This window comes from Lolium rigidum, chromosome 3 (genome assembly GCF_022539505.1).
Source record: "Lolium rigidum isolate FL_2022 chromosome 3, APGP_CSIRO_Lrig_0.1, whole genome shotgun sequence".
Classification (NCBI taxonomy): domain Eukaryota; kingdom Viridiplantae; phylum Streptophyta; class Magnoliopsida; order Poales; family Poaceae; genus Lolium; species Lolium rigidum.
Genome location: NC_061510.1, coordinates 362,926,165 through 362,941,125, shown reverse-complemented (window position 1 = coordinate 362,941,125; position 14,961 = coordinate 362,926,165). Strand labels below are relative to the sequence as shown.

Genomic DNA, 14,961 nt, shown 5'->3' with positions numbered 1-14,961 from the left:
TAAAACAAGTTCAAAGATCTTTCCTGCAGTTATATGCTATTGAATGGATTAAAAAATAAAGATGTGTTTTCTGTATATCTTTTCTGAATTTTATATGAAACTGATGGTATGTGATCTTTACATCCTAACTCTTATATATGGTCAATTATTGGGGTGTATATTATGTTTTATCTACCTATTGTTATGCCACATGTTACATGTCACTGGAAAGATCATTCCAACCAGTGCTCTGCAAGTGGTCACTCCGTGATTTTAGGAAATAAGGGTTATTAGATCGAAACATCTAATTCCGAATTCATGTGAATTTTCTTGTTCACTATATTTACTCGAGTGACAATTAAAATTTTATGGAGCCGTAGCAACGCACGGGCATTCAACTAGTTGACTATAAGAATGTACTACTACTTTCTCGGTGGATGACTCAATTTTCATTTACACAACTTATCTAGGAGCACGTGCTAGAGCTAAACCGCTCTTGGCACTTATGCCTAGGCAGGGCAAACCGTTCTTTCCCTCCGTTTTAGTTTGATGCGTTTGTACTTCGAATGGATACACACGAGTCGCCACATCTAGGCCACAATGTTGAAATGCAATTATGATCCCTAAACTCATTTAGCCTAACATCATTTAGATATAGCCCTAACAAACGGAATAAAGCATCCTCGTTTTACGTGCTTTTTGTTTGACCAATAATTACTTCAAATATATAAAAATTATTTGTATGAAATTAACATCATTAGAAAGTGCTTTTCAATACGAATCCAACGGTGCTAATTACACATAATATAATCAAGATTTTGTTGCTTAATTTTTAGGTCAAAGTTCGTCTTGAAATACGCGTGCGTCTTATTTCTTGAAACAGAGGTAGTATATCCTAAAATGCATACCTATCTAGAAGATCACGCTAAGAACCGATGCATTGGAGATACAACAGTAATATCTTCCCTCATTAAATATAGTGTCAGATAAGCAGAAAAAAATACCTATGATCATCGCTAAGAAATCTCCACTGTAAAATACTATCTTATACAAATAGAAGAGTGAATGAAAAGGGGCAGAATCCTTGGGATGAATTGGAAATCTTGAACGCCCGCTCCCATTGGCTGGAGATTCTGATCTTTGGCTTCCTAGCAAGCAGCGTTTCCTCTGGAGCATCCAGGAGTGACTCCGGGTTCTCTATTTGATAGATTCTCAAATTCACACGAGCCTTCCTTGGAAACAATTCGAGGTACTCGGGGTGAAGAGTCATGCTGCTGCTGTCAACCGACAAACTCAACGAGCAGAAGCGCCCATTATCCAACGAAGCGAAGCAGGGCTCCTCGTCCACTTCATGTTGTTCCATGCATCTCACCGGGAGCACGGTGATGGATAGCTTAAGGGCATGGTCGTCCTTGCCAGAATCTGCGACACGGATGCGGTAAGCATTGAGAGGCCCGTTTCTCTTGGACAAGGCAAGGAAGATGGATGATCCCCCTTGCGGGTCGGCACAGCCAAAGAAAGGCAACCTCTCGTCGTCGACCTTGTGCCACTGGAGCGAGTTGGTGTCGAGTGCATGCGTGCCCCAGGTTTGATTGAACGACACCAGGATGTAGGGTCCGACCACCGCGTAGGACATGAGGACCGCCATCGGCAGCTTGTAGTGGTATTCAAACGGGGAGAGCATCCAAGGCATGCAAGGTGGAATCGGCAGGGCGCTCCAAGAGCACCCCTCGAGATGGGAGCGGTCGTCGACGGTGACGACTCTGGCTTCGGAAAGATCAAGCACCTCGAACCAGGGCGGGAAGTTGGGATCAAGGACCCATGAGGGAGTGCTAGACATGGCATAGACCCGGTCCCCCACGGCCGTTAGGATAGGGTTCCACTTCGCTGAGGTGAGAGCCGGCCCAGCGATCACCTTTCGCGTCTCCGTGTCGAAGAAGACGGTGTCGCCGGCAGTGCCCCCGGCGCCGACGATCCACGCGCGGCGCCTCGACCGCACGACCGCGAAGGTCTTGCCCCCCGCTGCCATCTCCAGGGACGCGGCGCGGCGAAGTCTAGAGCGCCGGATCCTCCCGCTCGCCGGCGCCGCATCGGAGGGGCATACGTCCATCTTGTACACTGAGAACGGCTTGAAAGCCCTAGACCAGTCCCAGTGGCATGCCACAAGGTAGGCCGATCGACCCCGTACATCATTCAAATCACCCGCCGGGACGATCTTGTCAGGGGAAGCCTGGACGCCTCCTCCTTCAAGATCCTTCGCTTCTCTTTTGCCGTGCTCCATCATGCGCCGGAAGCCGCCGGCCGAGGATGCTTTAGGGTTTCTGACTTTCCTTTATACTAGGAGTACTAGATGAAAAATAGGACGGGACACGATCGAATTGCCTATGTAAAAAAAAAAAAACGCCACTGCTGCGTGCGTCGGACGGCCCAGCAACAAAAAAAGGCCACACGCGCCCACGGCTTCCCCCCGACACTCCCCAATTCCAGTCTCCGCCGCCGCCCCAATCGCCGCCCAGCTCCCGCACTGCGCCAGTGGTGACGAAGATGATGAGGCGGTTTGTGAATCTGGTGACGACTAACTGTGAGGAACGCGTTCATTCAGTGCGCCGCATGGATCCTTACAAGCACTTCTTCTACCAGTCAGCAAAAGCCGCAATTGAAGCAGCAGATGAAGCAACCATGAAGCAATCTATTCCAGGGTTGCAGACCCTGCAGCTGCCGCCCTCAAGCACGAACTTCACTGCAGCAGACTATTGGGGCATCATGGATATGTTTGCGCTCTTCAGGCCCCACGCCACCAGCGAAGGCAGAATTGTCTATACCACTAAGTTCGGCGAGGCCGGGCTGTACGACGCTGACAAACATGTACACACCACCCTCAGCGCCCTCAAGGCGCCCAAGGGAATAAGCCCCATATGGCTGTCCACAGTGCCGCATCCTGGCACCAACCAAGACAGCATGTATGTCCTCGGCAGGTTCCCTGGTAAGGCCAATGGTCGATGCTTTGAGGTCCTTGAGCCTGTGTCCAGACACAGAGAATTGGGTAGCAACTTGATGATACCGACCTGGCGTTGGCGGGTTCTTCCACCGCCTCCATTTATCCGCCAACCTGGGTTCGGACCCTCCTCCATCACTGCCTATGGCACAGTAGTCGACGGCAACGGCTGTTCCACCATCTATGTATCATGCGATGACGGAATCGGCACCTACAGGTTCGAGACGGCACACCTTGACCCTAGTAGCAGTCTAGGATGGAGTCCCTCAGAGGAATGGAGTTACGTTGGGGCATGGAAGATGCCCTTTGATGGCAGAGCTCAGTACGTCTCTGAGTTCAACCTATGGTTTGGCTTCTTTGACCCCAAACACCTGTGTGCTGTGGACCTCTCTGCAATAGACGATGAACGACCACCCACGGTGCTGCAATGGCAAGATCTGAACCTACCTGACGAAGAGTTCTGGATTCCAATACAACTCGAGCTTGTCAACCTGGGCGATGGCAAGTTTCTCGTCGCTAGGATATTTGAAATAGATGAGACCAGTGAGCAGTTTGCTGTGTTCACCGGCATAGAGATGATAGCTGGTGTTGGTGATGATCAGAGCCTTAAGGTGGTCAAGCACAAGTGCGCATGTTATAACTTCGGGTATGATAGCATCAACTGGGTGCTCTGAATGGATAATGTTGCACCAGTGCTCTCCCTAACTGTCGCATTTGTTATTCCCCTCCTCCTAGGTTTATTTGCATAATTCAGGGTTTGTGTGTTGGGTCCGTGTATGGGCACTCATTCTGGTACTAGCATCTTTACTCTTTCTAAAGAGAACATTGTATTACGTTCAATAATCATATGGATGGTCGGTTTTAGGATTCTATTTGGGTTGACCGATAAGACTTGTTTATGTTCGAAACATGTTCATTGGTACTGGCTATGAAAACTTGGAAAGGGTTAAGGGTTGTGGGTTGCGACAGAAATTTGAACTTGGCAACAAAATCAAGCACTTGAAGCCTACAAAATATCATTAACCTGAAGTTAGAATTTTTGGAACTTCCCTTCCCTTTGGTATGCCATGGCTTCTACTTCCTCACTGAAACAAGCAGAAGACCAATGTATGTCACAGTCATTTTGGGATATGTTTGTACTCAGTCTTTCTTCAAATAAGTACCTATGCAATTTTTTTGTTACCCATGACATTGACTTTACTTTCAGTTCATTTGGGGACGGCCTAGTAATGTATGAATTGGGAATTTTGGATGGGAGAATTATCCCTATTTCTTGTCCTGGAATCTAAAGTGAATGAAAACTCCTGGTTTTGCAAAGCTGAATCATACTATCAGATCAAGCAAAGAGTTGTGCTACTGCACAGATTGAGATAAAAATGATGAAACAAAATGAGCTTAACCAGCTTCAGAGGCAACTGAGGACTACCTGCTAAGCTCAATAACTCCTTGAGAACTTAATAGCGGAACGAACTACAAAAGCTGTTTCAGCTATTTGGTTGCCGAGCCCCTCTCGTGATCCAAAAGCCTACTTGTTCTTGTCGAGCCATGCGAGAATTCCTTTCTCCGACTCCGTGAGCTCCTCCTCTTTCTTCTCTCTAACCGAGTTTTCCATGAAACCAAAATAATCTTTGTAATTCCTCTTGTAGAAGTCATCCAGCCTCTGGAATATGAGATCAGCACAAAATTAGTTGCAACACAGCGAAGGCTCTCTTCTCGATCAATTTGTTGCTCCAGTAAACTTATATATAGTGATAAAATTGGCATTGTAAAGAGGCTGCAGCTGAATTCATCCGAGACTTAAACTGCTATGATAGCTGCATTTAACTATGTAGGTTGAGTATATATGTGGCAGAAGGTTCCCTATTTAAATCAGAGGCATCTACTCCAGCACCAAGAAACTTGAACCTGTACTACGAACAAGGGTAGTAAATTACAGCACAGGTCAAACCTCGCTCAAGATTTTCATGAAAAATGAAAAAGCAAGGGGACAACAGTATTAAATCAACCGAAACAATGAAACTGGAACATATGGACCCAAATGAGTAATTTGAAAGAGCTCATGATTTGATAGAGAAGTGCATATAGATTATCGACTCAAAACAATAGCAAAAGGCTTCTTCCATTGGCCATGAATGAGATTACCAAGGACAAAATATCGAATGTAGGCCACATACCTCCTTGTCGTTCTTTTCTTTGTTTTCCTTTGATCTCTTCACATAATCTACATATGCAGGAAGAATAATTTATCTATCCAAGGTGAACAGCAAACCGGACACAAATAACGGTTGCCTGTAGACCCGAAAAAATCGGACCATATGCTCACATACCTTGCAATAGGGCCTTTCTTGATTCACTAGCCTCGGGTATGGCCGCAGCGGATGCCAGCAGAGTTAGGAGGGATCTCCTGCCAACTCCATTCCTCTGAGCCAAGGTGACCAGTGGCTGGAGGTGATTTGCCGCTGATTGATGAAGAGATGAAGCTGCCGAGACTGGCCTTCTGACTGCGTCCATCAGATTACCTGGAGGCTGAGCCATGTGATGACTGTCCAGAGTGCTCTCTTAACTCCTTTGTAGATATGGCCAGGTTGCTACTACTTGATATCAAGAAATCCTGGATTTTATATGAGCCGCAGGTTTTTCTATGGATAGAAGCAGACAGGGGCAAATCTGACCATGTGCAGCACTCCCCAGGTTTTGGACCAGTCACATGTCAGACTGGTTCTTCCATTTAACCTTTTTTGCTTTTCCGGTATGTACACTATATTTCTTATTTCTAGACCATACATTTGAATAACATTTCTTGCCTTTATCTCAGCATTTCCCCAACAAATTTCCAGTAATACATTCTCATTAACAAACTTCACCATTGTAGGAATTTTCCTATACAAAAGCTACTTGTTCTTGTCAAGCCATGCGAGAATTCCTTTCTCTGACTCTGTGAGATCCTCCTCTTTCTTCTCTCTGACCGGGCCCTCCATGAAACCGAAATAATCCTTGTAATTCCTCTTGTAGACTTCATCCCGTCTCTGAATATGAGAAAAAAGCAACACATAATTAGTTGCAACCACAATTCTTCTAGATCAATTTGTTGCTCCAGTAAATTTGGTGATAGAATTGCCACTGTAAAGAAGCTACAGCTGAATTAACCCGAGACTTAAATAAAGCAGTATAATAGTCATGTTTAAATGTGTAGGCTGCATTCGCAGATGTCACAGGTCAAACTTACCTTCTAGTTTTAAAAATAAAATTACGCAAAATTGCCTGTTTTCTCAAAAAAAAATCCTCTCAGGTTTTTCATGAAAAATGGAAAAGCGAAGGCACAATAGGTATAAAGCAAACTGAAGCAATGAGCTCGTGATTTAATAGAGGTGCATGTAGATTATTGAGTCAAAACAATAGCAAAAAGATTCTTCCATTAGCCATGGCCCATGATGGGATACCAAGGTAAAAGAATCAATAGAAGGCCACATACCTCCTTGTCGTTCTTTTCTTTGTTTTCCTTTGATCTCTTCACATAATCTACACATATCGAGGCAGAACCATTTATCTATCCAAGGTTAAACGGCTGGAAAATCAGATCATATGCTTACATACCTTGCAATAGGGCCTTTCTTGATTCACTGGCCTCGGGTATGGCTGCAGCGGATGCCAGCAGAGTGAGCAGGCCCCTCCTGCTAGCCAAGGTGACGACTGGCCGGAGATGATTTGCCGCTGATTGATGAACAGATGAAGCTGCTGTGACTGGCCTTCTGATTGCGTCCATCAGTTTGCCTGGAGACTGAGCCATGGAATGAGATGACGCTCTAGCTTGCTCTCCAGTGTGCTTCCTACATGGAAAGGAAGCCACGTTGCTACTGCTTGATATATGTTAAAATCCTAGACTGGACAAAGGCCACAGGTTTTTTCTCTGGATGGAAAGCAGATGGGGGCAAATCCGACCATATGCAATACCGCTTCGGTTTTGTAGCAGTCACACGTCACATTGTTTGATACTACCTCCGTTGTAATGAATCAGGCTTATATTTTTTTTCTAAAAGTAGTTTGACCAAGTTTTTAGAAAAAATAATTATTATGTACAATCCACAATCAACACATTTAGATACATCACGAAATATATTTTCATATGATATCTATATAATATCATGGTTCTTGATAGTTTTTTCTAAAAGTTTGGTTAAACTTTACTTAGCTTGACTTTTTCAATAAAATATATGTCTTATTCATTGGAATTGAGGGAATATGTTATACGTTCTTCCATTTAACCTATTTTGCTTTTTCTGGTATCTGCATTTTATTTATTTTCAGGCCATATAATTGAACAACTTTCTTGCCTTTATCTCAACATTTCCCCAAACAAAATTTTAGTAATACATTCTTTTAACCCAAAATATACAGCGCAATAGCCCAAGAGAATAGTTCTCTTGTCCACTGTCAGGTTACTGTACAAAATAATAGTACAAATTTGTGTATAATGATGTGGGCAGAGTACAGGTGGTCATCCATCAAAATAAGCTCATGCCACAACACATGTAAATCTACACTGATCTATATCAAAACTTACAGGGGGACACCTGTTAAATCATCCATCAGCCATAACCGAGCACAGTGGGCGCTAACTCTAACAATGGCTCAAGTGCACTTGGAGCGAACTTCCGAGCAAATAGGAAGCATGTCGTCGTATTTTGATTATTGTATAAACAAGTCCGCCCGGTTTGAACCCTTTTCAGGAATTCCTCTGTGATATCTCGCCTACCAAATGTGGCTGGATGTGCACCGCCTCTTGACCAATCCACCCAAGTGATACTTCTATTAGCAAGGCTCTGCGGAGCTTCAATCATGAGCATGGTAGGGAAGTAGTGTTCATCAACATAACAATGAGGTCTGCAGAACTCCTTGAATTTCGGGTAATAGCGTGTGTCTCTAATGATCTCGATAGCAAGTTCTCTGTCTACTTCAAACCATTGCGAGCCTTTGCGCCATTGTGTGAGCTCAACCTCAGGGGTCATGTTATAATTATACCGGCCACGTCCATATGGTCCAGGATCATCAAACACCATGACAAAGCTTTGACTTGAATTCTGAAAGTATTCGTATGTGGTGTTGAAATCAAATATAGGAATGCATGACTCCGACACAAGCACAAACCACTCATTAGATATATCCAGCAAAGCATTTGCCAGCAGGCGTCTCTCAGCATCACACATACTCATCTGACCCCATTCTGTAACCTGTGAGCAGAAAGCAGATCACATATTAATGTCAGGCACTCAGCTATCTCAAGTTCTCAACACAACAGGTAAGCTACAGAAAATTTCAACTTTTCCTACATGGATATGTGGAAATCCTGAAAGGGAAAGCCATATGTTTTTCCTGAGAGAAAACCGATCGAGATAAGTCTGACCAATTGCAGGTCAGCCAACTTATAATGCAGCAGGACGAGGCAGGGACTCTAAAACAGGTAAACCTTGTGTGCGGCTGAGCAGATGGCCTAGTAGAGTTGTTTTCTAGAACAGTGCTAGTGCTATCAGGGGACAAACAAACATTTCTACCGAACACATCAGGATGGAATGGCAACTCTCTATTTGGGTAAGAAGTGCATTAGTTACAGGTTCCTTACTGTAGTAGTAACTACAGTGAGTACCACCACACTTCAGTGTACCAATATCCCATACTCCTATGGAATTCATTAGAAGGGCTGAAACATTGGAATTCAGTAGCAAGCTTGTCATATCACCTACGAATGGCAGAGGAACCGGTACAGCTCAATTGTTCAAGAATGGAAGTTGGCACCATATGTTTTGCTGTTGGTCTGTGGTCCCAGAAGATCAGCATGAGTAGGCAGGATACCTAGTATCACACTAAAACGGCTTGTTGCTAAGTTGAGTACGTGATCACACTACTAGTCTGCGATGGCATGGGGCGCCAAGTGGTGCATGCGTGATGGGAACTAGCCTTACTGGCTATATGCCGGTGGTAGAAGACGGAGTCAGAGGTGTAGTTGCCTCAGTAGGAGGGCAGGATGTGGACGTAGATGGAGTAATGGCCCTTGTGCCCACGGAAGAAACGCGCCCAGAGCGGCGCCAGCGGCAGAGGGACGCGCATGAGAAACTTGAAGGCCACCTTGGGCACGCGGGCAAACTGGTATTTTTGGTTGGTTTGCTATTAACTTAGAACCTCTGCCATGGCTCCAATCTCAAGTTCTCAACAAAACAGGGAAGCTACGGAAAAATTCAACTCTTCGAAGCCTGACCAATTGCAGATCTGCCTGGATCCTATAACGCAACAGGAAGAGTCAGTGGACTCTAAAACTGGTACAACTACGTGCCTAACTGGAACTTATAACACATTCCTTGTATGCAACCAAGTCTATGGCCTAGTAGATTTGCAACAGTGCTAGTGCTGTCAAAGGATAACCGTTTCCAGCTTGACCAGTCATACGGTTAGGCTGCATAGTCGCTGCTAGATGGATGACAAAACTAATACAGGTTACTGATTTTAAGAATCTTTCCCCAGAGTAAGTTGGTAACAGAACACGGTTGTGGTTCACATCAATTAGGCATAGAAGAACCCTGGTAAACCCTCTAGTGCAAAGATAAACCTACTGAAATTACAAGTTCAGGAAGTGTCAACTGTCAATTAATGTGAAAATAGTATTCTTTCAGTTTAATCAGAAAAAGGCAAACACCTAGGCGGCAGTGCCTTGGCTCGGTGCTTGGCAAACACAGGAGGATGGAATGGGCGAATGGCAACTCGAACGGAACTAACAAGTGCATTAGTTACAGGTTCATCACTGTAGGGACTAGTAAGTACCACCATGGTTCAGTTCAGTGCACCAATATTCCATACCCTATAGATGTTCATATGGAACGCATTAGAAGGGCTGAAACGTTGGGATTCAGTAACAAGTTGTCATGCCACGTACTAAATGGCAGCAGAGGAACAGCACAGTACAGCTCAATTGTACACAAGCTTGGAAGTTGGCACTACATGTTTTGCTGTTGGTCCCTGGTCTCACAAGACCAGCATGAGTAGGCAGGAAGATACCTTGGATTGGATCACACTAAAACGGTCGGTTGCTAAGTTGAGTATGCGATCACACTACCGGCACGGGGTCGAGTGCGTGATGGAGGAGGTGAGGAGCAAACCTTGCTGGCGACATCCCGTTGGTAGAAGACGGAGTCGGCGGTGTAGTTGCCGCGGTAGGATGGGAGCGCGTGGACGTAGACGGAGTAGCGGCCCTGGTGGCCGCGGAAGAAGCGCTCCCAGAGGGGCGCGAGCGGGAGCGGGCCGCGCGTGAGGAACATGAAGGCGAGCTTGGGCACGCGCGGGAACGGGTAGGCGCGCACGCGCGGCGCGAAGGATGCGCGCCACAGCAGCTCGTCGTCCGCCATGGCGTGGCGCGCGCGCGCGGGCGGGCGGGTCCAGCGGTCGAGGTCGGAGGCGGGGGAGGGGGGCGAGGGGGAGGAGGCGCCGAGGCAGGGGCGGAAGAGGGCGGGCGCGGCGGCGGCGAGCGTGTGGCGCGCCATGTACATGCCGGCGGCGGAGAGGCCGACGCCGAGGAGCAGGAAGCCGAGGAAGAGCTTGAGCATCCCCGTCGGGAAGAGCCGGCCCTGGGCCGCCTGCCGCGCCTCCTTCATGTCCTCCATGGACGCCACCCGCGCCTGCATCGTGCCGGGGACTCGCGGCTGCTGCTGCTACCAGGAGGAGGAGGTGGCGAAGGAATCTGCCAGATTTGAGGCCGCGGGTGGCATCTCCGGCACGAGGCCGGGGCAGGGGCGCGCCGAATCGAGGGGCAACACGTAGGCGGTGGACGGGCTGGGTAGATCTGGGGGGAAGGGCGGTGGTTGGTGCGGCGGGGACTTGGATTGGGCGAAGCGGCTGGTGGCGGTGGGGGGGCGGCGGCGGTGGTGGGTTTCTGGACTGGAACTTGGGACCGGGGACCTCGGGGGAAGAGTAGCGTCACGGGTGTCGTCTCCAGTAACGGAGGGTGGACTGGGTCTACGGGAGAAAGAGGTTATGGGTCTCCGGGAGGTGTAGGCTACGAGAGTGGCGCAGGAGGACCGGGTTCGTTGAGATGTTGTGGATTGCGGGTTTGACAAAAGACGCGAGAGAGATCCTTGGGCTGGGGCGGTGCTGCCGTCGTGGTCTCGTGAAGTCGTGCGGAAATGCGGACGTGTACCGTGGTTTGCGGGGATCTACTGCCCATGCGCGATGTGCCGTCGAATCCCAAATTTCACACTACAGACTACAGTACAGTACTGGTACTCGACGATCCCGCTGTCCATCCGTTGTATACGTACCACTTCTTCCATTTCCATTTAATCAACGCCGAACATCACGTACTATACATGTTAGGGCATCTCCAGCGGCGCGACGCATTTCGGACGCTCAAAAATGGTCGCGAGCGTCCGTTTGCGTCCGCGGGGCTACCTCCAGCGATCCGACGTATTTTGGACATGCAACTGTTTTTTTTTTGTGCTGCTTCTTTTCAGTTTAGTTGAATGATCAAGTTTTAAACGCGAAAAAGATGTACTCATGATGTCATGTTGGTCCAATCGAATAGATTATAGCCTAAACAATTAACCGGATACGTCAATCGACTAGATTCAAACATATTTAACATCCCAAATAAGAAGAAATTTAAAAACATATAAACTAAAACTATTTTTTGGCCTTCTTGTTCGAAGGCCCTGCATCGTCGTCGTCGTGGAAACTCCTCCGCCTCTTGCTTGTCACCTCGTCGTCGGAACTGGAGGACGACGCGCCCGTCGAGGACTTGAAACTGGAAGAAATGGCGTCTTTGTCGTCGTCGTCGGTGAACGGACGACGACGCGCCGCCCGCGCCGGCGCCTGGACTTCTTCCTTGCCGCCGCCTTGTCGTCCGCCGCCTCCCTGCGCCTCCAATCGGGCGAACTTGCTATCGGAGTCCTCCTCCTCCCGGCCCTCCTCCTCGTCGTCGGCGTCGGCCGCGCCGCCGCCTCCGTCCTCCTCCCGGCCTTCGCCGCCATTGCCGCCTCCCTCCTCCTCGTCCTCACTCGGTGTGGAGGTAGGGTAGTCGGGCGTGGAGCCCGGATCGCTTGGCGTCGCCGGCGATTCCCACCAATGCGGAATCCGGCGACTTGCCCTCGCTCTCCGAGTCGGACGCGGCGTGTAGTCGCTCATAACGTGCCGGTGTTGGAGAAGAAGAAGAAGAGGAAGAAGAAGGAGGCGGTTGAACTTGAATTACCGTAGACGCGGGGTTATAATGTGCGTGGATTAACGGCGGCGCGTAAAACGAAGAGGCCGACGGTTGCTCTTCCGCGGCGGTTCGGCGCTCCATTGCGGCGGTTGGTCGCCGCGGTTGCCACACCGCGCGCGTTGTGAATTCGAGGCCGATCGAACCTAGGTCGCCGCCACGAGGGCCCGTGGGGACGCGAGCGGACGCTCCGTGCGGCCGCCGAGCGTCCGCGGAGACGCAAACCTAGCGCATATTTGGGCCGGGTTTGCGTCTCCGCGGACGGCCAGGTCACTTTGCGTCGCCCCGCTGGAGTAGGCCCCAGACGCATTTCCGGTCACGGCGGTCGCGCCGCTGGAGGTGCCCTTAGCGTCTTACCCTACAAGAAACATGCTAGGGTTAAACGGAGGGAGTATAATTTTCATTGTGATTTTAGTTCATTTCAAATTTAAATTTAAACAAAATCACTGCAAGAATTATGAAATAGAGGGAGTAACGCAAATTTGATGATCAATCTTTGGTTGGATGGCTAGGAGGGCACCGGCACTCCAGCCCACCAGAGATCCAACTCAGGCTTCACACTTCAGTGGATACAATGTTTTTTTCTTTTGTGAGACGTGATGTTTCCGTTGATAGCGAGGAGTTTGTGGTCACATTGTTCATCTCATGACCCACTGAATCGGTTTGTTCGACTCAATCTCTCGAAGCTGTTCATAGGGGTATGGGTGTATACATGTGGATGAGCATATTACGTATTGGTAAGCATTTTGTGTTTTTTTATGATCTGCAAACTTCAGTCTTACTAGTTATTACCTCCATACCGAAATATAAGCCTTATTTTGGAACGAAGGTAGCACGTTACAACGGAGAGTCAATAATATGCCCTTTTTTTGAAACAGAGACCATTAATTAAGAAGAAAATACTCAGTTTTTAGGAGAAAACATAGCGAAAACCTACAATAGTATGGCCTAGCCGACCCAAACACCTACCACGCAGGAGCCACACCCACAATCACCAAACAACGAAACCTAATAGAAGACCCGAAGAACAAGGCCGCAATCACTCTTGTCAACCGCATGAGACCAAAGAGCCAAACACACGAATGAACACTCTAAATAGTACACGCCTGTTTGATGATATTTTGTCACACTTTATAGATTAAATAAATTCAAATTACAATTCCAAGTGTGTGCAAAATATCTCAAGATTTCTTATCAAGTAAAATAAAAGGAGATATCACAAGTGTGTATGTGATAGAGACAAAAAGATTTCGGTTCAGATACAAGCAATAGTAGCATGGTAAAGATTGAGGAGTGACATAGGCATCCCAAATGGACCTGCCATACCCTGTAGTGACTAGTAAGTACCACCATGGATGGCAACTCTAATGGAACTAACAAGTGCGTCAGTCACAGGTTCCTCACTGTAGTGACTAGTAAGTACCACCATGGTTCAGTTCAGTGTACCAGTTCCATACCCTGTAGATGTTCCTATGGAACGCATTAGAAGGGCTGAAACATTGGGATTCAGTAACAAGTTGTCATGCCACCGTACTAAATGGCAGCAGAGGAACAGCACAGTACAGCTCAATTGTACACAAGCTTGGAAGTTGGCACTGTATGTTTTTCTGTTGGTCCGTGGTCTCACAAGACCAGCATGAGTAGGCAGGAAGATACCTTGGATTGGATCACACTAAAACGGTCGGTTGCTAAGTTGAGTATGCGATCACAGTATCACACTACCGGCACGGGGTCGAGTGCGTGATGGAGGAGGCGAGGAGCAAACCTTGCTGGCGACATCCCGTTGGTAGAAGACGGAGTCCGCGGTGTAGTTGCCGCGGTAGGACGGCAGGGCGTGGACGTAGACGGAGTACCTCCCTTCGTGCCCGCGGAAGAAGCGCTCCCAGAGGGGCGCGAGCGGGAGCGGGCCGCGCGTGAGGAACATGAAGGCGAGCTTGGGCACGCGCGGGAACGGGTAGGCGCGCACGCGCGGCGCGAAGGAGGCGCGCCACAGCAGCTCCTCGTCCGCCATGGCGTGGCGCGCGCGCGCGGGCGGGCGGGTCCAGCGGTCGAGGTCGGAGGCGGGGGAGGGGGGCGAGGGGGAGGAGGCGCCGAGGCAGGGGCGGAAGAGGGCGGGCGCGGCGGCGGCGAGCGTGTGGCGCGCCATGTACATGCCGGCGGCGGAGAGGCCGACGCCGAGGAGCAGGAAGCCGAGGAAGAGCTTGAGCATCCCCGTCGGGAAGAGCCGGCCCTGGGCCGCCTGCCGCGCCTCCTTCATGTCCTCCATGGACGCCACCCGCGCCTGCATCGTGCCGGGGACTCGCGGCTGCTGCTGCTACCAGGAGGAGGAGGTGGCGAAGGAATCTGCCAGATTTGAGGCCGCGGGTGGCATCTCCGGCACGAGGCCGGGGCAGGGGCGCGCCGAATCGAGGGGCAACACGTAGGCGGTGGACGGGCTGGGTAGATCTGGGGGAAGGGCGGTGGTTGGTGCGGCGGGGACTTGGATTGGGCGAAGCGGCTGGTGGCGGTGGGGGGGCGGCGGCGGTGGTGGGTTTCTGGACTGGAACTTGGGACCGGGGACCTCGGGGGAAGAGTAGCGTCACGGGTGTCGTCTCCAGTAACGGAGGGTGGACTGGGTCTACGGGAGAAAGAGGTTATGGGTCTCCGGGAGGTGTAGGCTACGAGAGTGGCGCAGGAGGACCGGGTTCGTTGAGATGTTGTGGATTGCGGGTTTGACAAAAGACGCGAGAGAGATCCTTGGGCTGGGGCGGTG

The 14,961-nt window shown here is 49.2% G+C and overlaps 3 protein-coding genes across 5 annotated transcripts; all 3 read right to left on the bottom strand.

Annotated features, from left to right (window-relative positions):
• Window positions 1-1,001: 1,001 nt before the first annotated feature.
• On the bottom strand, window positions 1,002-2,260 carry LOC124697329. Its single transcript, XM_047229936.1, has one exon. It carries the CDS (start codon window positions 2,258-2,260, stop codon window positions 1,025-1,027), a length of 1,236 nt encoding a protein of 411 aa, XP_047085892.1. The 3' UTR covers window positions 1,002-1,024.
• A 2,022-nt stretch (window positions 2,261-4,282) lies between these two features.
• Window positions 4,283-6,857, bottom strand: LOC124704178. 3 transcript variants are annotated; one of them, XM_047236413.1, is made up of 3 exons: window positions 6,569-6,856; window positions 6,447-6,493; window positions 4,283-4,634 (listed from the first exon to the last, which is right to left on the bottom strand). In XM_047236413.1, the coding sequence occupies exons 1-3, from the start codon at window positions 6,759-6,761 to the stop codon at window positions 4,500-4,502; spliced, it is 375 nt and encodes a 124-aa protein (XP_047092369.1). In that variant the 5' UTR covers window positions 6,762-6,856; the 3' UTR covers window positions 4,283-4,499. The 3 variants fall into 3 exon arrangements, with proteins under 3 accessions (XP_047092369.1, XP_047092367.1, XP_047092368.1); XM_047236411.1 differs by lacking the exons at window positions 6,447-6,493; window positions 6,569-6,856 and adding exons at window positions 5,149-5,195; window positions 5,302-5,859; XM_047236412.1 differs by lacking the exon at window positions 4,283-4,634 and adding an exon at window positions 5,760-6,000 and having other exon boundaries at window positions 6,569-6,857.
• Window positions 6,858-7,543: 686 nt separating this feature from the next.
• On the bottom strand, window positions 7,544-14,626 carry LOC124704177 (glycosyltransferase BC10-like). Its single transcript, XM_047236410.1, has 2 exons — window positions 13,975-14,626; window positions 7,544-8,202 (listed from the first exon to the last, which is right to left on the bottom strand). The coding sequence occupies exons 1-2, from the start codon at window positions 14,494-14,496 to the stop codon at window positions 7,561-7,563; spliced, it is 1,164 nt and encodes a 387-aa protein (XP_047092366.1). The 5' UTR covers window positions 14,497-14,626; the 3' UTR covers window positions 7,544-7,560.
• Window positions 14,627-14,961: the final 335 nt, after the last annotated feature.

Bases quoted from the DNA above. Each gene is read 5' to 3' on its own strand.
- LOC124697329 (XM_047229936.1), bottom strand. From the start codon at position 2,260: ATGGAGCACGGCAAAAGAGAAGCGAAGGATCTTGAAGGAGGAGGCGTC.
- LOC124704178 (XM_047236411.1), bottom strand. From the start codon at position 5,509: ATGGCTCAGCCTCCAGGTAATCTGATGGACGCAGTCAGAAGGCCAGTC. The intron at 5,196-5,301 runs GTATGTGAGCAT...CTGCATATGTAG, and splicing joins AAGAAAGGCCCTATTGCAAG to ATTATGTGAAGAGATCAAAG. The intron at 4,635-5,148 runs GTATGTGGCCTA...CTCATATTCCAG, and splicing joins AAGAAAAGAACGACAAGGAG to AGGCTGGATGACTTCTACAA.
- LOC124704177 (XM_047236410.1), bottom strand. From the start codon at position 14,496: ATGCAGGCGCGGGTGGCGTCCATGGAGGACATGAAGGAGGCGCGGCAG. The intron at 8,203-13,974 runs GTTTGCTCCTCG...TTCTGCTCACAG, and splicing joins AACGGGATGTCGCCAGCAAG to GTTACAGAATGGGGTCAGAT.